Source organism: Lagenorhynchus albirostris, chromosome 2, assembly GCF_949774975.1.
Source record: "Lagenorhynchus albirostris chromosome 2, mLagAlb1.1, whole genome shotgun sequence".
In the NCBI taxonomy this organism is placed as follows: domain Eukaryota; kingdom Metazoa; phylum Chordata; class Mammalia; order Artiodactyla; family Delphinidae; genus Lagenorhynchus; species Lagenorhynchus albirostris.
Genome location: NC_083096.1, coordinates 73,240,670 through 73,263,343, shown reverse-complemented (window position 1 = coordinate 73,263,343; position 22,674 = coordinate 73,240,670). Strand labels below are relative to the sequence as shown.

At 55.9% G+C, this 22,674-nt stretch overlaps 1 protein-coding gene across 4 annotated transcripts in view; it reads right to left on the bottom strand.

Moving 5' to 3' along the window:
* MEF2D (myocyte enhancer factor 2D) overlaps nucleotides 1-22,674 on the bottom strand; it is a 33,991-nt gene that overhangs the window by 9,468 nt on the left and 1,849 nt on the right. The window contains exons 2-8 of one of the 4 annotated variants that reach the window (XM_060136150.1): nucleotides 7,231-7,422; nucleotides 6,414-6,617; nucleotides 4,641-4,775; nucleotides 3,573-3,783; nucleotides 3,351-3,407; nucleotides 1,517-1,707; nucleotides 1,008-1,028 (exon numbers count right to left, since the gene is read on the bottom strand). In XM_060136150.1, the coding sequence (XP_059992133.1) occupies nucleotides 1,008-1,028; nucleotides 1,517-1,707; nucleotides 3,351-3,407; nucleotides 3,573-3,783; nucleotides 4,641-4,775; nucleotides 6,414-6,617; nucleotides 7,231-7,284 (873 nt within the window). In that variant the 5' untranslated portion in view covers nucleotides 7,285-7,422. Of the gene's footprint in view, nucleotides 1-1,007; nucleotides 1,029-1,516; nucleotides 1,708-3,350; nucleotides 3,408-3,572; nucleotides 3,784-4,640; nucleotides 4,776-4,831; nucleotides 4,970-6,413; nucleotides 6,618-7,230; nucleotides 7,423-22,674 lie in introns of all 4 variants that reach the window. The other 3 variants (XM_060136142.1, XM_060136167.1, XM_060136160.1) reach the window with 3 other exon arrangements.

Below are 22,674 nucleotides of genomic sequence, written 5' to 3'. Positions count from 1 at the left end.
CACATGCGAAAAGGAAAGTACATATGCTGGCCCTGGGGCCCCAACACCAGCCATGGGCCCTGTCTCCATTCTTCTCCTGGTTAGTCCCCCTAGAGTCTACCCTTCATCTGTCACACTGCAGCACACGCCCTGCTAGAAGTGTGCTGGCATCTGTGAGAGGAATGCAGGGCCTGGCGTGGCGTGTGCCTGCGTGTACGCACACACGTGTGTGGGGCTGTCAGCTCCATCTGCCGCTGAGTCACTTGTTTATTCCAACTCCACGCTGGGGCCGTAACTGCCGCCGTGTTGGCCGCCAAAGCCTGCCTGCCTTTTCCAGCCTCTCTGGCCTCCCGTCAGGGAGTTCGGGAGGGAGGAGCCCCCGCCCCACTCCTGGCTGAGGGTGAGGATGTAAGCGTGTATATGTGTGACAGAGGAAGAGTGCTGCGTATGCCTCTGAGTGTCTGTAAGACAGGCTGCGTGCAGGAGGGAGCACCAGGAGAGAGGGAAGCAGGGAAGCCCCTGACCAAGGACAACTCTGGCCTTGCCTTGGGCCTCAGCTTTCCCTAGAAAACCGATTTTCCTGTCCAGCTGGCATCCCTCCTAAGGAGGTCCCTGTCCTGGGTGGGCATGAATAGAGTCAGAGGGCAAGCGCAAGGGCCTAATCCAGGCACCCAGGGATACACTGAGATGGGACCTCTGAGGCCTGAGGCAGGCCCACTCCACTGGTGCACGTGCATGCGTGCACACACACACAGGTGTGTCTGCATGAATGCAACATCCCATGAAAACATCCACGGACACTCAGGTACACACACATGCATTGAACTCCTCGCCCCCACCCCGTTCATCTCTGCATCCCACTTGGCACTAAGCATAGCTCTTGGCAAATAACCAGATAAACAAACACCACACACTACACACACAGGCGAAAGGACAAAGGCACACACATACTCCATGCTGGGGGACCGCAGAGCAATGGGCTAACCCAGAATTTAAAGCCACAGCAAACATCTCATAGCCTCACTTACCAGATCTAAATGGTCCTCAGTCTGGGAGCAGAAATAAAACCAAGGGGATGGTTCAGTCTCTGGCCCCTGCCCCCCCCTCACGCCCCTGCCCCCACAGCCATGCCGTCTACCTCTTTGCATCGGAGCAGGATGGCTCTCCAGCCTAGGAGGGCAGAGCTCTTCACTGTCCTGATTTCCAGAAGATGCTATATCCCAATGCCCACCAGTTAGGAACCCTCACAGCCTAATCCTCATCCCTCTGATCACCCCCCTATTACCATCAGGGAACCTTCTCTCCCACCTCCTGTCCCTTTTTACTGCCCTTGAGACTGGTACTTCTGTGCTCCAACCTCTTGGAAGGCCCTTCGGGAAGGAAGAGCTCATAAAAAGCCACGATTCCACGATCTCTCTAGGGAAGTCCTAACTGCTGGTTCTCTCTCCTGCTAGAGGTCGGCTCTGTCCTCCCACCCTACTGCTCCCCACTCTCCCACTCCCCAGCCCCTGGCCCTCGGTCCAGACACCCCACTCACCAAATGATGCATTAACCCCTTTCCTCCCTGGGAAGTGATGACCCTCAGGTCAGGCTTGCGGCTGGGGGCTCCAAGCTGGGCGCTGTGGGTGGGTGGGGGCGGAGACTTGGCAGGGATGACCTTGTTTAGGCTGTTGCCATTGGCCATGGGGAGGAGGCCAGGGGAAGCCCGGGCACTGACGTAGCCATTCCCTGGAAAGGTGAAGAGATGAGGGTAAAAGGAAAAATGTGGACCCACCACTTAGCCCTGTTAACTGCTCCCAAACCAATACTCCTGTCACCCAGAACTTCTCAAAGCCATGTTCAAACTTTGAGTGGCTACTAAGTTCTCTCATTTTCCCCTAAAACCACCCTGGTCTTGGGAGTAAGGGGAGAACACTCCTTACTCCTCAATCATCGGGTTCATCCCCCTGCCTCTAAGCTACATGTGATGGGACTGGGTAGTAGGAGCTGGTCTCCAACGACAGGACGTCCAGTACCTGCCCCCAACTGGGCCCATAATGATGCAGGTTGGAGAAGGGGGGCAGCCTGGAAGTTGAGACTCAGTGTGGATCCCGGTCACAAGGGCAAGTCAACCACTCAGACTGCTCCCCTTGCCTTGAGCTCGGGATGCTGTGATGTGGATAAGCACGTGACAAAATGACTGTAGCTCTGGGAAAAAGACGAGCCATTCACTTGCAGTGCTGGTGTTACTGGAACTGGGGGACTGATGACATAGCTGCCACCAAAATTAGACTGGTAATAACAAGCAGAATAACCATCTTTTACATTTGTTCCACACTCCATAACCAACACAGGGCCTTCACACACGTATCAGCGTATTTAATCCTCACACTAACCCTGCCAGATGGACAGGACATGTATCGTTAGCCCTATTTACAGACGAGGAAACACCTGCCAACCGCTGGTTGGGAGAGGTGCGATGACTTCTTCAGGGCCACACAACCACTTTGTACATGTTGCGCTCGAGGGCCTAGAAGTATCACCGTTCCCTTAAGGTCTGCAGGCACCTCACGGGACATTTCCTTGGAGAGGGAGGGGTATTCAGCCATTCCCCCCATTTCCTGCCCCCGTACACAACTGCTGCTAAGGAGGTAGTACGTGGTTCCTGGGGCCAAGCTGGGGAACTCTAAAACCCAGAGATGTGGGGGTGACCAACGCCAGAAGTATCACCTTGCCCTCTGCTCTGAGAGCACACTGCTTCCCTGGAAGTGTGTGGCTGCCTCCATCCCAATTCCCGGATCACTCCGGGAATGGCAGGAATGTTGGGGTGACGTCAATGGTGACATTCGAAGTCACAGTCACCAGCCGGACAACGGCACAGGGCAGGAGGGGCTGTCAGCTGCTGGGGGGGCGGGGTGGCATGGGGCGAGCAGCCTTTCTTCTGTGGTTCATAGACGTGTGCTTACAAGTGCACATCTAATGTCTGGATATTTCCATAAGGGTGAGAAAGTGTCCGTACGTGTGTAAGTGCGTGTGAGTCTGTGCCTCTTTATCTGTTGCCAATGTCAGATATTCGTATCTTCCAGATCCCAACCAGACGCACCCCCCTACTGAACTGGAAAAATCTGGAATCTCTCTTCCAACTAGAAATGTTGGTCAGTTCTCAGAGTTTTCCCAGAATTCCGAGCCTACATCTCTGCCAATCATCCACACCAATCACTGCTACAGACAAAAAAATCCAGGGGCTTAGAAATCCTCAGATACTACAACCAGCTCAGGCCCTGGGATCTTCCTCTCCCCTAATCTAGGCCATTCTCGGTCCCTGGAACACCTGAGGCCACCGAGCAGGCAGACCCTGGCCCTCCCCCAGGCAGAAGGGCAGCTTTACTCACCGACAGGGCTGGGGCAGGCTCCGTTAGCACTGTTGAGGTCTCCCCCCAGCATGGCCCCTGGAGGAAAAAGAGAACCATAAGCCGACAGGACAGCCTCTTCCATAGTGAGTCCTGGGAGAGTGCTGTGGTGGGTGAAGGGAAATAGTCACCGTGGAAAATGGAATCCCGAAGTCTCACCACACCTCACTGCCACGTCACCTACCCACCTGTCAGATCACTTACCTGCGCTGGCTGGCCGCTGGGGCAGGCCGGGAGACACACTGTTCCTTTGTAGTGCTGGCTGCTGGGGGGACAGGAGCCGTGGGTCCGTGAGGGACGACGTCACCAGGGAAGGGGTGACCAGGGAGCCGCTGGGATTGCTGAACTGCAGTGAGCTCTGATTGGACACGGGCACCGTGACGGGCATGGCAAAGTTGGGGGCCGGGACAGCTGACTAGACAGAAGATGGAGAGGCAGGGTCAGGCCGGGGTGATCCCTTACCCTGGATTCCCTTTGCCTGGGAGGGCAGGCCAGGGTTCCTCTAGCCTCTGGGCTGTGGGTCCTTGGGCCAGTAGCTCCAGCTCTCTGCTCTGGAACCCCCTGGAGTCATGCCTGCCACTCCCACCAAGGAAGTATGCTGGTTGGAGTGCTTTGGGATCCAGCTCTGGCCCAGAGGATGAGAAGAAGGCTCTGCGCACTGCAGAGAGACCCGGGGACACCTGGAACCCCCCTAGCGGAGGTGGGTTAGTCCTCAGCCAGGCAGGACACACAGAGAGCAGGTTAGAGGCCCTGAGTACAGACCCAAACTCACACACACAGCTGTTAAGGATGAGCGCGTGGGTCGGGGCGTCACCTCACTTTGTCGCCTCTCATCCGTCTGCCTGCTGCAGAGGGCGTTCACCCACCTCACTGCCTTCCCCTTCAGCAGGAGTCTCTGCCTCCCCTTGACAGTGCTATTGAGTATCTTGGGCTGGGGGTGTCAGAGCAGGCCCAAAGGGGCCTCTCCCCAGAACAAATCTGGGCAAAGAGCACATTCTCTACTTTCCTGTCATCTAAGGATCTCAGGTCATCTACACACTTCTTGCTGGTGAGGGGGACACTCCAGGCCTCTCCCGGCTTATGCTCCATCCAAGATGAGTCTCAGCAAGGGTCACGGGTTTATCACGACCAACGTCAGAGGTTCCTCAGTGGTCACCAATAGCCCCAGCATGGCTCAGAGCAGAACATCCATCAGAGGCAGCCGAGGGCCGGGGCGGGGCGCGAAGCCACACCATGCACCACAGGGAGGCTCTCCTCCATGCGACTACTCACGGCCAGTCTATAACTCTGCATCATTTTATCAAACTCCTCGTCTATCTTTTTATATTTCTCCTCCGTCTGGGGGGTCAGGGCAAACACCTCGTCCACCTCAGGGCTCTCACATTCCCTGTGCTTCTTGTGCAGCGCCTGGGGGGGAAGGGGCCGGAAGGGGGGCCAACAGAGAGAGAGTGAGTGGGGCTCACCCCATAGCGCCGGAAGAGCCCGTCGAGCTCCTCGCTGGCGCGCCGGTACTTGTCCTCCAGCAGGGGGCTCTGTTCCAGCGAGTCCTCCCCGTCGGGCTCCGGGCTGTCGCAGCCGTTGAAGCCCTTCTTCCTCAGGGTCTGTAACCGCACCACTACCGTCAGCAGGGGTGAGGGTCCTCCCAGCTCCGACCACCCCCTGCCTCCCTGGCGTTCCTTCCAGCCCTTCCCTAAGACTCTCCTACTAGGGCACTGTGTGACTGTGTGGTTGGTGGGGGAGGCGTCAGAATACAGGGTCACGTGAAAGGTGGGCCTAACCCAGGGACTGCAGCCGGCACAGGGACATGTGCTTCCAAGGTGACAGGTGGGGTGGGGGGTTTCTGGGGGATGAGCTGAGGGGCTGGTACCCTGTCTACCCTTAGGTGAGCCCCAGCCAGAAGGCACAGAGCGCTCTCCAGCGCAAGGCAGTCAGGGCTGTCTTTGCCCGGCTCAATTCCTGGGCTCTGCTTAAAAGAAGAAGGGGAAAGAGAAATCGAAATGGAGACAGAGAGGTAGAAGAATAAGAGAGAGAAAGACAAAACATTTCTTTGCATTTACTGAGTTCCTACCATGTACCACCTTGTACGCTGTCCTCGAGTAAAGGCCACAGCTTCTCCCATGCACCCACACAAAGTAGGGGATGCACACCTGGTGGTGTGGAGGAGACCCCAAAGCTGACCTCTCCATGCTCAAAACATCTTCACAGATGCTTGTTTTGTCTTGAAAATGAATGTGAATTTCACATTCTAGTCTAGAGTAAATCTGTTTTCTCTAATATAAAAATAAAAGAATTTCTTCCACATCTGTGGAGTGGAAGTCTCGCTCCAGGAAGGCAGGCCTGTGGCTTCCCAGGCACCCTTCTTCATCGGCACAGGTCCCGTACCCCCAGTGTGAGAAGCAGGAACTGGGCTGTCTCATTCAATTCACACAACACCCTTCAAAGCAGGCACTGGCCCCATTTCGTGGAGGTGGGCACCAAGGCTCTGGGAAGCGAAACCACCTGCCCAAGGCCACACAGCCAGTAAAGGCCAGAGCTGGATTCAAAAGCCCACGTCCTTTAATGGTTTACAATGTCAGCTCTCTTTGAAACAGAAAATAGAGCCACAGGGACCCACAAAGGGACAGAGACAGAGCATCAGAGATGGAAACAAAGAGGGAGACAGAGAAAGGAAGAGTCAGATGCAGGAGCATATCAAAAGATGGAGAAGGAAGGAAAGAGAGAGAGAGAGAGAGAGAATTTGAGAGCAGACAGAGCAGAGATGTCATGTTGTGCCTGACAGACATGAAGAAAGCAGCTCAGAGAGGGCTGGGGTGGGACCGGGCTGGGTGGGCAGCCCCATCTGACATCTACCTCACTGCCCTCCCTCCTTCTCGGGCCCGGGGTTTGTAGAAGAGGATGTGGGTTTGTATGTGTGTGCGCACAGGTGAGGGGGCTTCAAGGGGCAGGTGTGCATGTGTGCGTGCACGGGGAGGTCCAAGTGTGCATGCTGCATGGCACGTGGCGTGCAGTTGCAGGCGGGGGTGGGGTCCGCGTGCGTGGGCCTACCTCGATGATGTCGGCGTTGGTGCGGCTCTCGTGCGGCTCGTTGTACTCCGTGTACTTGAGCAGCACCTTGTCCATGTCCGTGCTGGCGTACTGGAACAGCTTGTTGGAGTGGTTGAAGATGATGAGTGCGATCTCGCAGTCACAGAGCACGCTCAGCTCGTACGCCTTCTTCATCAGCCCGAACTTCCTCTTGGTGAATGTCACCTGTAGGTGGGCGTGTGGGCGGCCAGGCCTGGCTCAGTCAAGGTCTGCCCAGGAGTCCCACCTACAGGAAGCTGGACATAGCCAGCCCCTGCCTCAGGGTAACCCTGTTCTCAGGAGCCCCTGGTCTGGGCAAGGAACAGGCCAGCACCCCTCTGCCAACACATGGCCAAGGCACAGCCCAGGGCCAATTCACTGAAGGCAGACATTCAGATGGACAGAACTCCACACCTCTGTGCTGGGGGCTATAAAGAGGTTAGGGAGGGAGAACAGAAGAGCTTCCAGGCTCTTCCCTTGGGGTAGGAGGAGGGGAAGGATTCATCCTGGGAAAGGGGAAGTGCCTGGGTGCGGCCTGAGGTTTGCATATTGCATATTGTAGGGGCTCAGGTCTGCCTGGTTGCAGCAGCAGATAAGTCTTGGGGTTCTAGGACACAGGGTCCTAAGAGCTGCAGGGAGGTGGGGATTCCTCTTCTCCCAACTCAGCCCTTGCCCTTCCATAACAGACTCCAGAGCCCCCTTCTTCCAGGAAGCCTTCTTGGAGTGGCTGGAAGTGGAGTGGAGGCAGAGGCCAGCTCCCTGCCCTCATCCACTCCGTGAAGCTCCCGGATCCCCTCACCTGTCGGTTCCGCTCATCGGTGATTCGCTGGATCTGAATCTTTTTCCTCCCCATCTTTTCCGGGGATCTTCACTGCCGGGGAGGGGAGGGGATAGCTGGGTGGCGGGTCTCGGCACACCTTACACTGTGCTCATGAACAGTCTCGGACCAGCACTCAGTTCATGGTCTGCGGGACACCTTCTGCACAGCCTCCTGGGTGGGGAGGGTCACAAGAGGACTGTCAGCCCTGGCAACCCTCAGGCCTGCTCCTTTGGCACACGGGCCAGCCTCACAGCACCCCTGTGAGAGGCTGGCAGCATCTGAGCCCCATCCACAAACTAAGGAAATGTTGGTGACCTGAGGTGATGGCATGCCACAGCCAGGCACAAGCCGGAATTCACTCAGGGCCCAGGACTCTGCTCCAGGCTCCTTCCACACCATCACTGCTGCCCTCAGGTTCTAGGTCAGAGAGCACACAATCAGGGAGCTCCCTGGCTCCTAAGGGTCTGAGTCTTAGAGAATGTCCGACCCCCTCACTTCTCCCCAGAGCCCACCAGGAGCAGAGACACCTGGGCTTGCCAGCTGCCCCACAGGCCTAGGATGGTGGTTCCCATACGGAGCCCGGTGCAGAGAACGTGCCGAGTGAACACCCGCCGAGGCTGTGAACAGCTAGCCCGGTGTACCTGCTGCCAGAATGGGAGTGTGTCTGCACCCCTGGCTCAAGAATATACCAGAGCAGGTCTAGAGCAGTGGTCCTCATACCAGACTCATGGAACCCTGGAGCCTGGAGTCCCAAAGTAGGGCTTGGGCTGCAGAACCCCTATCTCCCTTTAACCAGGGCTCCTCTACACCAATCTGTTTTACTCAGTGGGCCTTGGCCTAAATTTCTGCTTTGAAGAATGGATTCTGCTGCTTTAAATAAACAAACAAACCAACCAACCACCCCTCTACACCAGAGATCAGTAAATTTTTTCTTTAAAAAGCCAAATAGGGGGCTTCCCTGGTGGCGCAGTGGTTGGGAGTCCGCCTGCCGATGCAGGGGACGCGGGTTCGTGCCCCGGTCCGGGAAGATCCCACATGCCACGGAGCGGCTGGGCCCCATGAGCCATGGCCACTGGGCCTGCATGTCCGGAGCCTGTGCTCCGCAACGGGAGAGGCCACAACAGTGAGAGAACCGTGTACCACAAAAAAAAAAAAGAAAAAGAAAAGCCAAATAGGGACCTCCCTGGCGGTCCAGTGGTAAAGAATCTGCCTTCCAATTCAGGGGACGTGGGTTTGATCCCTGGTTGGGGAACTAAGATCCCACATGCCGCAGGGCAACTAAGCCCTCGCGCCACAACTACTGAGCTCGCGCACCTCAACTAGAGAGCCCGTGTGCCGCAACGAAGAGCCCACGTGCTCTGGAGCCCACGCGCCACAACGAAAGATCCCACGTGCCGCAACTAAGACCCATTGCAGCAAAAAAAAAAAAAAAAAAATAGGTAAATAAATATTTTTAAAAAAAGAAGCCAAATAGTAAGTAGTTCAGGTTTTGCAGGCCATACCGTCTCTGTTGTAACTACTCAACTCTGCCATTGCAGCATGAAAGCAGCTGTAGACAACACATTTAAAAGAACGAGTGTGGCTGTGCCCCCAATAACACTAGATTTATAAGGACAGGCATGGCCAGATTTGGCCCATGGGTCACAGTTTGCCAACTCCTGCTCTAGAGGAGTGGGGCATGCCTAGAACCCAAGCTCAGTCTAAGAGCACTGCCTCCCAACCTTGCTCAACTCAAAGCATGTAGAGAAAATATAGAACCAGTGCCAGACAGGAAAGAGGCTGCTGGCAGCCAGGGGGACACAGGCACCAGGTGGAAGGATCCTTGTTTCAGTACACCTATAAACCCATCATGGCCCACTGGTCGAAGAGCTCCAATTAAAGGGCCAGGAGGGAAAACGGAGGCCCTGCACTGTACAGCGTGAGGTACCACAGGATGGAAGGGGGCACAGGGATGGCAGCCCAGCCTGAGCCAGACAAGGTGCATGCTCTCAGGTGTGGGTAGCACCTAAACAGGCTGGGTGAGCCCCCGGGGACTGGAAGGGCCCAGGATGGAGGCACAAGATGACCCCAGGGCCCTTCTGGCTCTGTGATTCCAGAGATGGAATAGTGGGAGATGGTGGAAAGGGGCAGTAGGCATGGGACCCATGCTTTCTAAAGCCACTCTGATAGGGTCCTGGAAGGAGCCCAGACCACAGAAGCCCAGTCCTCCTTTCCAGAGTTCCCCTTCCACAGAGTCCCTGCCAGAGGGCCCACTACAGAGTCCAGGAAGGTGGGCTCTCACCTCCCCACAACCAACCTGGGCAGAGGGTGGGTGTTTGACAACAGAGACACCTGTAATTAGGAACCCTCTCCCCAGCCCCCATTTCCAGTGGCTGCTGAGGTCCTCTAGCCTTTACGTATCCACTCAACCGTGGGTCCCAAGGTTCCACAGTAGATGCCAAAGTTCAGCCTTGGCATCTTGGCCACAGAGGGAAGGAGAGAGGGAAGGCAGGGAATCTATGGCCTTGGGAGGAGCCAGGAATATCCCTCCCCACCCTTTCCCATGACCAGGACTTTCCCTCAGGCGTTCCCTAGCCCAGCTGGAAAGAGAGCTTCTGCTCTGTCCAGGTAGCTTCAGAAAACAATGCAGCCCCCTCCCCACTCCTAGAAGGCCCCTCCACACCTCCCTCTCTCTCCCCAGGGAGAAATCTTCAAACCCTCTTCCCTTTTTCCTTATCCTCAAGGTGCCCCATGGGCCTTGGGCCTCCTACTGTCCACCCTCACACATGCCCTAGGACATCACCATCACCAGCCCAGCCAACCCTGAGTCGGCTGAACAGATATCTGGACCCAGAACTAGCTCCAGCCACCCCATCCCTCGCCTGTGACCCCGATCTCTGCCAAACACGCCACTGCAAAGGCTCCAGCCCGAGGAGTTCGGCTGCCCCGCCTCCCAGTGCAATCCAAAGGCTGTATTTTCCAGAGTTGCAATGGTACGGGTTTGGCAGAGAACGGGGCGGGGAGGGCACACTGAGGGCAAGGGAGGGCTAAGAAGAGGGCTTTTTAAAATTTTTCAAGAAGGCGGCTTTTTAAAGGGGATTCTCTGGCCTGGCCTTGAAAACCCCAATCTAGACTGGTAAATACAGTCACTATCACCCTCCTCTGGCTCACAGTATCCACCTTTCATCCCTCTCCCATTTTACTATCTCCTTCTCGCCACCTTTTGCTCATCAGCAAATTTTTGCTGAGAGGTAACCTCTACCAGTTTCTGGCCAATGCTGTCTCTTCCCTGAAGTTGGGAGAGATCCCTCTCTTTGCTCTCACGATCCCCAGAAAAGTCATTCCTACAATCTAACTTCATTCCTTTGGTTCTCCCCAAGATTATTGACTCTCAGGGTATTTTGTTCTTTTCTTTCTAGCACTTATCATGATTGTAAATAATTACAATTCTGTGCTTCTATTTAATGCCTGGCTCCCCTATGAGACTGAAGCTTCATGAGGGCAGGAACCACATCTGTATCCTTCACCACTCTATCCCGTGTAAGGAGGAGTTTGGGAAATGTCTGTTGAAAGGAAGAAAGGATTGTTTCATCGCTGTGACCCTGTGAGAAGTCCTTCTTCTGGTCTAACTTCTGTTGCAGGACCAGCTCCTCCCACTCTATCCTCTGAGGAGACAGAACTCTTCCTCTCCCAGCTGCGCCGGCAGCTTGTCTGTTTGGACGCCCCCTACCCTCCAACTACCCCTGCTACTCCAGTCCTCAACCCTCCCTACCCTCAGGTTGGTTGGTACAGAGGGTGAGACTCTAAAGTCTTCTAAGGAGCAGCCCTGAGTACATGGAGATGGAGAGGACTGGGTTGCTTAGGCAACTGTCACCTGGCAACCAGCTCCCTGGCTGATCTCCTACACCACCACCCCCACCCCCGCCTCATGCTGGGGGAGCTGGGATGCTAGAGGGATCAGGGCTGAGAAGACAGGGAAGCCACAGAGACCCACTGAGCATCCTCTGATAGAGCAAAGTCAGGGTTAAAAAGACCAGGCCTCATCTATACCCAGTAGCCCAAAGCACTTTTTATGATTCCATGTTCCCATGGCGCCCTCCCCATTGCCACTCCTACCTCTGTGCCAACACTGCCAGAGGAGGAGATGCCCCTACCTTGGGCAGTCCTTCCTCCTATCTAACCAGGAACCTTCCTACAAAGCAGGGTCAGTCTGTACTCATCTCTTTCCCCTTCTGCTATCCATTCTACACTGTTGCAGTCTTGGAAAGCTTGGGGGCAAGAACAGTAAGGGCAAGAACTCAGCCCTTACTTTGGAAAAAGGGGTGGCTGGGGCCTGGGTGGGCACAATGAACCCTAAACTGACCCTATCCAAGGTATGGAGGCCTATCTTGACCAAGCTTCCCTCCTATCCAATTAGGGAGATTTTAATGAACACCTGGACCTCCTTAATTAGCTCTCTTCCTAATTACCTAACCAACTGCCAGGAGCCAGAGGCCTGGGCATGTTATCCAGATGTGAGCCTTTTCTTCTTCGCCTGGGCCGGCCCCATTCCTCTTCCCCTTTCCAGCCCGCTCCTCCTCTAGGAGGCCCTCCCAGATGACCTGGCTTTTGGCTGCTTCTCCTGGAGGCCAAAGGCTTGGGAGGGCTTAGGGCTGCCACAGAGACGGGGTTATCCAGGATGGCCTTCCCGCTCTGATGGCCCCAGGGCCCACCCAATCCTGACCTCAGGCCACAGCTGTGACTCCTTGGGCTGGCAGCATCTCTGTCACCAAAGTACCCCCTCGAAGACTCCAGCTGCTTCTGATTCTGATTCACCTACTCGGAGTAGTGCTGGCAGGACAGGATTGGGCAGGGTGGACCTCCTGGGGAGTAAGTGGGAGCAGACAGAGATAGGGCCTCCCCCAACAGAGACAGAAGGAGCAAAGAGGGAGGAGGATGGCATTTGGGCTGAGTCCCAGGGAGGCAGGCGCAGACCCACCGTCTGTGGAGAAGGGTGGCTGCAGAGAAGCCTTTGCAAATGAGACAGGACACAGGGCAGGAGGCTCATCTGACAACACGCTTGACAAGGAGTAGAGGCTGAGCGAGGGGACCAGAAACGGTGGGGGTCCCAGAAGGACCCCATGGACAAACGGTTTCCTCAGCTGGGCTACAGACCCAATAGGAACATGTGGGTTGTACTGACATGCAAATAAGATGCAAATAACATATAAAATGTACCCTAAAGGGGATCTTGGTTTGGAGGGGGCATGGGAGAAGTAACAGGCTCCTGCCTCCCCCAATGTAACACCACTTGGTACCTGAGCAATATTCAAACCATTCTCGGGTTTCAGAATGATGCTATCTCAGTTCCTGTGTGAGGGTGGCCTGGGGCCAGCGGGAGGAGTTGGGGCAAGCGGTCAGGGCAGCCTCCTGAAGCTGCAGTTGCAGCAGGGCTGCCCTTCCTGGGGGAGCTGCAGAAGTGCCTTCCAGGGGATAGCCTCCACCTCCCCTCTCCTGCTGTCGTCAGGGGACTACCTAGCTCCCCTTCTCCCCTGCACCCTTCCACCCATATCCACCCTCTGTCCCAGCGGCCCAGAGGTTCAGAGGAACTGCAGAGCATCTGCTTTCAGCGCTGCCATACCAGCGCAAGTCAAAATGGAGCAGCTGCCCAGAGAGGCTGAGTGAGCAGCCCCCCGTCACAGAGCATCGGGCTTCAAACCCTGCTCTTCCACATAGTGAGAAACTCTCATTAAGCAGGCCCTTCATCCCTTCCTCCCAGGCTGCTCAGGGCTGTGGACTGGAGGGGAAGGCAGGAGGTGCTGGAGACAGCTGTCATCCCTCCTCCCGCCCCTTCCCTGTAGCTGGGCTGCAGGGCATGAAATAAGCAGCAGGCGCTGGGGGAGGGGGTGACAATCCAATCCACCTGTCACCCCCACAGTCAGGCGGCCTCAAACAGCCTGCTCACTAACGAGGGAGGAGACGTGGGTGAGGCAGACACAGAGGGGGGTGGCAGAGGGGGACAGACACACAGACAGGAAAAGAGACAGAGAAAAAGTGGCAGAGAGTCCAAGAGGAAGGCAGAGTGAGGGGCAGAGGCAGACAAGGAGAGGGCCAGAGGACAGAGGGAGAGGCAGGAGACTAGACAGAGACAGAGGTTGAGAGAGAAGCAGGTAGAGAACAAGAAACTGCTTGCACGACGCTGATGCTAGGCCGAGCACGTGGGCGAAACTCGACAGGACTCCAACCCTGTCCTCTGAAATCCTGCAGTCCTGCCAAGAGACAGACAAGGGAAGGGCAGGGCCCACCTAGGGCAGGGCAGGGAGAGGCAAGGAGGCCCTCAGGGGCCAGGACTGAGCCCAGACCTGGCCGGGGATGGAGCATCTTGGCTCTTGAGGCTCTGGCTAGGTCCAGGCTCCAGGGCAAGCAGGCCCTGAGAGTGGGCAGAGGTGGGCACAAGGCCCAGCGGCCCTCTAAACGCCCGGGGTACTGCCTCCATTCCTGCCTCACCCCAGGGCTCACAAACCTTCCAAGCCACTCTCTCTGAACCGCAGCCCTCTACGCAGAGACACATGCTGAGGAGCTCTGGAAGATGGGTGGGAAGGTAAACTCAGTGACCACCAAGAGATGGGGCCCAGGCAAGAGAGCCTCTGGAATCTACACAGACAGCCCTTCCTTCACAAACACTGTACTAGCCCCGAAGTGGGGGGCATCACCCTCCCCTCGAAGTCTGGGCAAAGGCAGTGCTGGGGTCTCACGCTGCCCCTCTCCCCCACCGCGCACAGTCCAATTCTCGCACCCCCCCGCCTGCTCCCCACCCACTGCTCCCTGGCTCCTCCCTGTTCTCCAATCTCTCTGCCCCCTCTCTGCTCCCCCTCCCACAAGGCAGCCTCCTTTCATTCGCCCCGAAGTTCTTCTAGGGTCTGCTCTCAAAGGCACAGGCAGGTACCCATCCCCATCCTCCTCCTCCCTTCAAAGTTCTGTTTGGCAGGCTCACTCCCCAAACCCCTGGTTCCCACCATCCTCCCCTCCCTCGGGGACTCCCCTCCCCCAGCCCAACAGCCTCAGGGTTGGGCAGGGGCTATTTTTAGTCTGGGCACTGAGCTAATTTTAACTCACCGACAAGGGACCTGGGGGCGGACTGTTGGGCTGTGGGGAGGGAGAGAGGGCCAGTCCAAGAAAGCCGGACCTGGGGCGGGGGTGGTCTCAGGTCCCAGGCACCCTAAGAACACAAGCGGAGGTTGGCACTGAAGCCTTCGCTTAAGGGGCTTAAGGGACAGGAATCGACTTGCCAAGAGGAGCACCCAGTGTGGGCAGCAGGGCTAGGAGCCCTCCCTCCAGTTTCCGCTGGACAACTCTCCCGCGCCCCACCCTAGGCTTTCCGCCCTCTTCTCCTTGGCAAATCTCCTGGGATGGGGCCAGCCTGTTCTCTGCCCAGGAGATGGCTCTCCAGTGAGGGGCTGTCTCCCGAGCCGCCTCCACTGCTTCCCCACCCCAGCTTGTCCTTCCTGTAGTCTAGCTCTCATCCTTCCTGTAGCATCACTGAGGCTGTATGGCCCCCTACAGAGGCAGCAGCCACCGCCCCCCCCCCCCCCGACCTCCAGCACTTCCCACCCCAGCTCTGGCCTTGCCCTGGTGGCCTCTAGGCTGGCTCCTAGGAACCACCCTGCGCCCACAAGTTCCCAGAGCCACCCCTCTGACCTCAGGAAGAATCTGGGGGCAACAGGAGACTGAGTCCTAGTAGAAAAGGGGTAGGTGAGGTAGGGTAATGAACAGCCCAGGGAAATACGGGGACTATGGGTAGGGATTCTGGATGCCTGGGTTCTAGTCCCTGCCCTGGCCCTAACTCACTGTGTGAACTTGAATATGGCACTGCCCCTGCCAGAGTTCACCCCACTGGCCAGTATAATGGGTAGGTGGAGTGGACTAGGTACCCAAGTGCCCTCCAGCCTAGACATTCTGTTCCTATGCTCTTTATAGCGGCTCAAAAGGAAGGGAGGTCAGGACTGTGTGATTCCATGGAGAGATAACAGAAGAGTTGGTCCAGTTAGGTCCCCTGTCCTCCAGCTTAGGAGGGGAGGGCAATGTGGAGGCCAGAAGAGTGGAGGAACAGGCCTGATGAAGACGGAGGTGCTTTCGGAACGATAACCTCCACAACAGATGGCCAAGGGTTGGCAGAGGCTCATGGTTAGCCAGGGCAGGTGCCAGGCAGGGTGCACAGGCCCTGGCAGCAGAGGTTCTGCCAAGCCAATCCCCTCACACACCTGGAGTGCCTATCAGACCCAGGGCTTGGGATCCTGCTTCTGGTTAGAGTAGTGACTGGCCCAAGGTCACTGTCATGGTCATTAGTGGGGCCAGCTCTGGAACCTGAGCCTGAGCCTTGCCTCATGCTCCACCCAGCAGGCCAATCAGTAATGACTCACTACTGCTCATTTGCATGGGGATTTGCATAGTGTCTCTGACCTTATTCCATCAAGTTCTACTTCCCATTCTAGGACCTGGGACACCCCCACCCAGCATCCCTAGGCAGTTAGGGACCCCACATGGAGTTCTTGGCACCTCAGGTCTCCAGTCTCATCCTTCTTCTGCAAAAACATTTCTGAATTGATCTAGTGGTACTGTCTAGAGCTCTCAATCCAACTGGGTCCTCCACTCTTGTCCAGGTCCCCTGTCCAGGAAGGGATCTGAGGGGAGGAGGTGTAATTATGAGGAACAAGTAAGCACTGCAGCTAGAGGAATTGGATAAGGTTCATGGGGTAAAGTGTGATGGCTCCAAAACTGCCTGGGGGTTCCTCAGGAGAAAAACCCTATTCCCCTCTTTAGTGCCAAGGCTGGGGCAGCAGTAGGACATGAGCGGACTGTCCTTACTTCCACCTCTATCCCCACTTCTAAATTCCATTCCCCAAAGTGCAAAACGAGAGGAAATAGCCTAGTACAGCAGGCGACATAGATGTAAGACTACAGAGAGGACTTCCCAGGCTGAGTCTTTGAACTCAAAGTAGTCTCTGGGGCTAAAATTTGCTTTGTTAGAAGTTACCTGACTAAGCATGGGCAGCTGGTAACACTTGGGAGGGCACTGCAGCCCCAGCATTGTAGTCCAACTAATGGGAGCTAGAAGACAGCCAATCCCCTGCCTACCTTGAAGAGGTCAAATGACCTGTTTGTCCAGTTATAATACCTATGCTTCTAGCTGTACCCTCTGAAACAATGAAGCCAAGCAGGCAGTGGTCTCCTATCCCAGGAAGTCCTTCCTGCTATCTAACCACCATTCCTCCCACTGCAGCCAACCCTTCCCCTGCAACCTAAGCCCATTCCACTCATCTAGCTGAGAGTGGCGGACAGGGGCCCCTGGCCATCTGAAGCCTCAGCTGAGGAGAGGTGGGGCGGTTGGGACGGTTAGTGGGTCACCTTCCACCTCCCCACCCAACTTCCCTCTGGGGTCTCAGGAGACAGAAGTGAAAGTGGCAGCTGGGGCCTTGGGGGCGGGTCAGCTTGAGAGCCGTTGGGGTGAGCATAATGCCACCAGTGCTGGGTCTGGGCTGCCTGCCACTGCAGCAGGAGGGCTGATGGTTAGATCAGGAGAGGGACTGCCCATGGAAATGAGGGCTTGGGAAAACTATGGAGCATGGGCCCCTGGCCTAAGGAAGAACAAGCTGAAGAGGAAAAAGTGGAGAAAAACAGGCAGTAGACAGTCTCAGAAGGGCACTGTATTCCAGGGCAGTGGTCTGTCCTCTTGTTTAAAGCAGCAAGATCCTTCTTTCCCATCCAGAGAACAGGGGCAAGGCTGCTTTAGCTGAAGTAGATGAAGGGGGTCCAGGTCCTGATTGCTGGAACGTGAGAGCAAGGAGAGAAGGGAGGAGGCCTGAGGCCTGGGCCCTCAGACTGGACAGCACCAATTCCGATGGAAGGGAAGGTGGAGGATGAGAATGTGAAGTGTTCACCTACAATTGCAGACAGCACTGCCCCCCACAAAGAGGCCAATCCAATCACGGAAAGCAAATCCTCCTAGAGACATCGTGACCTCGGGAAGCCACCGGGGATTTAAAGGGCCGCTCAGGGTGGCAGCTGGATCTCCTTCTGACTGGAAGGACAGTCCTCTAAGCCCCTGGCAAGGGAGGGCCGGCAGTGCGGCTCCGTGGGCCTGCTGAGGCGGCCAGCCAGGCAGCTCTTATAGGATTAGCTTGCTGCTTTCAGGAAAGGTGCCAGGTGAGGCTAAGATGCCCAGCCAGATGGAGCTGCCCCGACCCCGCCACACTAGCAGGCAGCACGGGGGGGGGGGGGGGGGGGAAGTACCTACATACACCTAGTCAAATACTTGCCCCCAGACTTGATCCATGCCCCTCACCAATATCCAGTCTCTCACCCTTTCAAGAAGATATTGTGCAAAGACCCCTCTGATTTCTGACAGCTAGGATCCCTATGTACTCAGCATTCTCTGCCATTCCTATGGTCAGGATTTATCCTTCCTCTGAGTGGGAAGTCCTGCCTATTGTCTACTCTCAATCCCTCTGCTACATTTTATAACCAGGGCCCCACCCCAGGGAGCAGGTGAGGAGGCCAAGGGGTTCCTCATCTCTGCTCCCTGTCAGCTCTCCACCCTCTGGGCTGACAGGTGGGGGAGACAAGAGGGAACAGCTGGGCCAGGACACCTGTCCCCACCCAGTCAGCCTGGGCCCCACAGGCCTGCCATGGGGTATGCATAGGGGAGTCAGCAGAGAGGCAGGCAGCTGTGGGGGATGGAGAAAAGGGGCTCAGAGGTCAAAGAGAGATGTGCCTGGGGAGGCCTGAGGCAACCCTTTCAAGATCAGCCCTTCCTCCTGGTCTACCCCCAACCATTAACACACGCATGCTTTAAAGGTTTGAGGTCACCTGCTCCATCCCCTTGCCTCGGTGTTACTCGATCCAACTGGAGTGGGAAGACTCCACAAAGAGACCAACCCTCCTCTCCCCATCCACACCCACTCCCGCCCGTTTGTCTTCCCTTGAGATTTGAGGATGAGCTCTCTCTTATTCCTTATTCTCCCAACCCTCAATCCCAAGTATTTGCTGGCAGGGGTGGGGGCAGGGAGATCATGAGAGATAAGTAAGCACTCAGCCAGAGGGATCTGGTAAGACTCTGGGGTGAAATGTGGAGTGGGCAGGTTCTGAGACAAGGAGGCAGCTGGTTGGGGAGGGCAGAGCTGGGCTCAGCTTCCCAAGCCCGTCCCAGGGTCCCCTCAGGGCCTCCTAAGTCCCCCTCACATCCAGTCCCTACCCAGGACACTGCGTGCCTCCACCCCACCTTCTGGACCGCTGCCTTAGCAGGCAAGTCCAGGGCCAGGTTGGAGCTGATGTCTGGAAGAAAGGATGCAGCCACTTTCCAAGCACCCACTCTGCTGAGTACCACACGTTTTCCCATGGAACCTCCTTCCTCTTCCAGGGGAGGCATCTCTGTTTCACAGAAATGGAAACCAACTCAGAATGTGCAGGGACATGCCCAAGGTCACCAGGAATTAGTGGCAGAGGAGGGCTGACTGCTGAGCACAGCGCTTCCCCGCACAACTTGGACAGAGAGCAGGCAGGTTCTCCCTCCCAGGAGTAACAGCACATTCCTTCCAGGGCAGATTCCCTAATATCTGGGCCTGGGAGGCTCAAGTCAGCCATCCTCTTGCCTTTGCACAAGCCCAGGACTCTTGTGGCTCAAGTCTTTCCTGATCTAGTCTCTCTCCTCATCCATCTCATATGGCAGCTTTAGGGGGTACTCACTGGTACCCAGGAAGGGTCTCTGAGTGTCACTTGTTCCTGCCTACATACCCCTGCTTTGGCTTCCTCCCATGGCACTCAATCAGAAGACAATACCTTCTCAGGGAACCAAAGCATGTCCCCCTGCCCCCCCATCTTGCCACCAGACCCTAATCCTCTGCACTCCTGCCAGGGAATCCTACTGGGTTCGTTCTTCCCTTCAATGTATCCTCCTCCTCTTCCCAGGTCTCCCTGGGCCTCCTTTTCCACTGCCCCTCCTGCAGGGCAGGATCCTTCCCTTAACCTTAGACAAAAGCCCTGAACACCTCCTAACTGGGAAAGCTTGAGCAAGTCACTTAAATCTCTGACTCAGTCTCCTCAATTACAAAAAACAATGTGGAGAAAAATAAATGAGTCTTCCTATGTTTCCAGCACAGAGCTTGGCACACAGGGACACAACAAATGGAAGTTTCCTTTCTCCAATCCCCAGGGATCTCAAAAGTTTTAGTTTTTGGTCTCCAAAGTATATTGGAAAATAGGGTGAGTGGGGTACTGCCCTTGGGTAAAAGTGCTCATGACCAGGGGGCAAAAAATGTTCCTTCTCTATATGCTTCCCTGGTCTCTCCAACTCCTAGGGGAGTGGCCAGAGCACCCAGCCAGAGGCACCAAGCCAAGGTCAGTGAGCAGGCCTAGAGCCTGAAGCCTCCTGGGAGGGTGAGTTTAAATGAGTAAATATGGTCCCACCTGGCTGAGGCCAGCAACAGGCCAGAGCTCCATACAAGTCCTTCCCTTCCCAGCCTACAACAGAGGGGAGAGAGACCAGACAATAGGCACAGCTGCCACCCCTCAACCCCAGGCTATCAGGGTCCTGTGCAGAGTCAGTGAATGCATCCCCCTGTCTCCACACCAGGCAGGACCAGCCAGAGAAGCATGGCTAGGCTCCCAGGAAGGAGAGGTTGCGGCTACAGCCTCAAGAAAAGGAAAAATCAGATGCAAAGGGTCTTGGGGGTCACCCAGGCCAGGAGTTGGCCCCCAAATGCTTGAGGGCTCAGATGTAACCTTGATACCTCAGAATGGCCTTGCTTATCTGGATGAGTGGGGAGGGCAAAAGAGACCAGTGACAAACCACCAAAACACCCAGGTGCTCTGCTCACCACAAGGCTAAGTGAAACTCCTGTACATCTGGAAAGCAGACTTACCCAAGGACATACAGTTCGAGTGAGGGGCTGAGGCAGGCTGAGCCAGGGGCACAGAGAGGGAAAAATGGTGGCGGGGGTGGAGTGCTGCAAGGGGCAGTGAGGGAAGTCAGCCAGGGCTCCCCAACTCACACGCTATGCTCTAGGTCTAAACTCAATCCCTCTTGCTCGAGTCAACACTCCTCTCTTCAGAGTTGTGCATGCCTCTGCCTTCTTGCCTCCAGTCCCCTCACCCTGTCCCCAGTCTCCAATCTTTCAATTATCTTTGCCTTTCGCTACCCCCACCCGCTACAGGGAGCAGCTGCTTCATGGGTGTCTACACGCTTGTGTGTGTGTGCTGCACACCTCCATGCATGTGTGCCACTAAACGCTGTGGACCTGCCAGGTGCATCTGGGCATGCCAGTCTGCACAAGACCCCCACCCCGCCCCCTTCAGGGGAAAGGAGCCCAAAGGCCAGCCATCCCACAGCTCTCAGGACAAACTCTCCTCAGGATACTTTCAGTCCCAGGCATGGGGGAAGAAGAGAAAATAAATATTACAGGAGCCAAACAGCACCATCCCCACTAGGCCAAAGTTCAAGGCCTTTCAGCAGAGCCACCAAGAGCCACTGGCGAAGAAAGTATTTTGAGATCCCATCCTTCCCAAGCCAAGTTAGAGCTCTCTCTCTCTCTCCCATCTATCTCCACTGATAAGTTCTTCCTGAAGTCTAAGCTCCATTCTGCCTGCTGCAGTTGTGGACAGACAGGGGAACATCAACCACAGAAAGGTTTTCAGCTCCCAGAACAGAACTACTAGCACCTAACACCTCCCCCTCACCCCATGAGTAAGTCACCAAACTGGGACAGAAGGACAGACGGTTGGCCGGACTCCGGCCCCATGACTGGCTCATAAAAGTCACCAGAGATTACAGTGATGCTGAGGCTATGCTGGCCCTGCCACCATCTCCTCCTTCCCTCTAAAAGGGAGATAATTGCCTCAAACCAGTTGGCCTCAGAGAGCCTGGAGAGTCCCAGCTATGATCGCAAGGGGTGGGGAGAACCCACCACCACAGTGCCACAAGACCCATAGGCTGACCCTTGAGGATGGATTCTAGGCCCATGTCTGATCCTCTTACCCACTTCCAGGACCCAGCCGAACACCAACTATGACTTGTTCCCAAGAGGTCGAGGCCTCTATTACACATCCCCCACTGACTCCCCTTCTCCAGTAAGGCCACCACCCTCTGGACTAGAGGGGCAGAGAAGCAGGGATCCTGGCTTTAAATACAACTAGGGAAATGCTGGATCCACCCATTTGTTCCATTTGACTCCTCTTGCCCCCACAGAGGTACAGAAGTGGGTGGCAAAGTGTCCAACACAGGGCCCTCCCATACCAGGCCAGGGTAAGCATTGAGATTCTGGACCAAAGCCAACTGGGGAGGGCAAGGGGCCCAGCTGGCCAGAAGAAGAAGGTTGACAGAATGAGCAGAGGGGCAGGCTTCTCTGGGGGCACAAGGCCCAGGGATACCCACAGCAGGGAGACCTTCCCAGGGCAGGGTCGGGGAGGAGGGTGGGAGAGGCTAGGTCACAATCAATGAGGGCCTAAACCCAAGGTGTCCTCTTTCCTGTCCCCCTCAGAGGCCAGGAGGCCTCTCCCAGCTTCCTTGCTACTGGTCCTCCAGCCCCAACCTGGGGAGTCTACCCTCTGCCTTCTCCCCTCATCACACCTCCCAGGAAAGACCCAGGAAAGATTAAAAAAAAAAAAAAAAATCTTCTGGCGAGATTATGTAACAGCAGCCAGAAAGACTATCATATCTCCGAGCCTATGAGAAGAACCAGGAGCCAAGAGGGGCAGAGCTGGGAAGCCCAGGCTCCTCCAGTCCAGGGACAGCAGGTACAGAGTGGTGTAGACAACGGGCAGTCCCCGCCACCCTCTCATGTCCTCCACTACTCTATTCCAGGCACTGGGCACAGCAGACAGAATCCAGCCCAACCTCTCATGCCCATCCCCCAACACAAGGGTCCTGCTTCTCCACTTGGACCAGGGCCTCCAAGGGGAAGGACTGTGTCTTCTTTCCTATGGTCTCTCCCTGCTATGAAGCCATGCCTGAAAGAGTGGTGGTTGGACTAAAGCTCTGACACAGATTTGCTGTGTGACCTCAGATTAAAAAAAACAACCTCTCTGGCCTCTAAAGGTATGTAAGTGAAAGCTCCCCCTTCTCCCAGAGAAACCAGAGACCCTGCCCTTTACAAATGCACACGCATATACATACATATACACACAAATACACTAACACACACAGGCTGTGTTGGGGGAGGGGTGGCAGGGAAGTTACAACAAAGAGAATATGACCACTGAGACCCAAGGGTCCAAATGTCTGCTGGGGAAAGTGGAGAAAGAGCTACACATAAGCTCTTGTGAACCCCCAATCACTCCATATAAACGGGTCTTCAGCCATCCTCACACTGATCCCACCCCACCCCCATCTCCTGCCCAACACACTGGGAAACCACAGGAAGGAAATTCATTCCCAGGCAGGCCGTGGGAGCTGGGACAGCCAGGCTAAGTCCT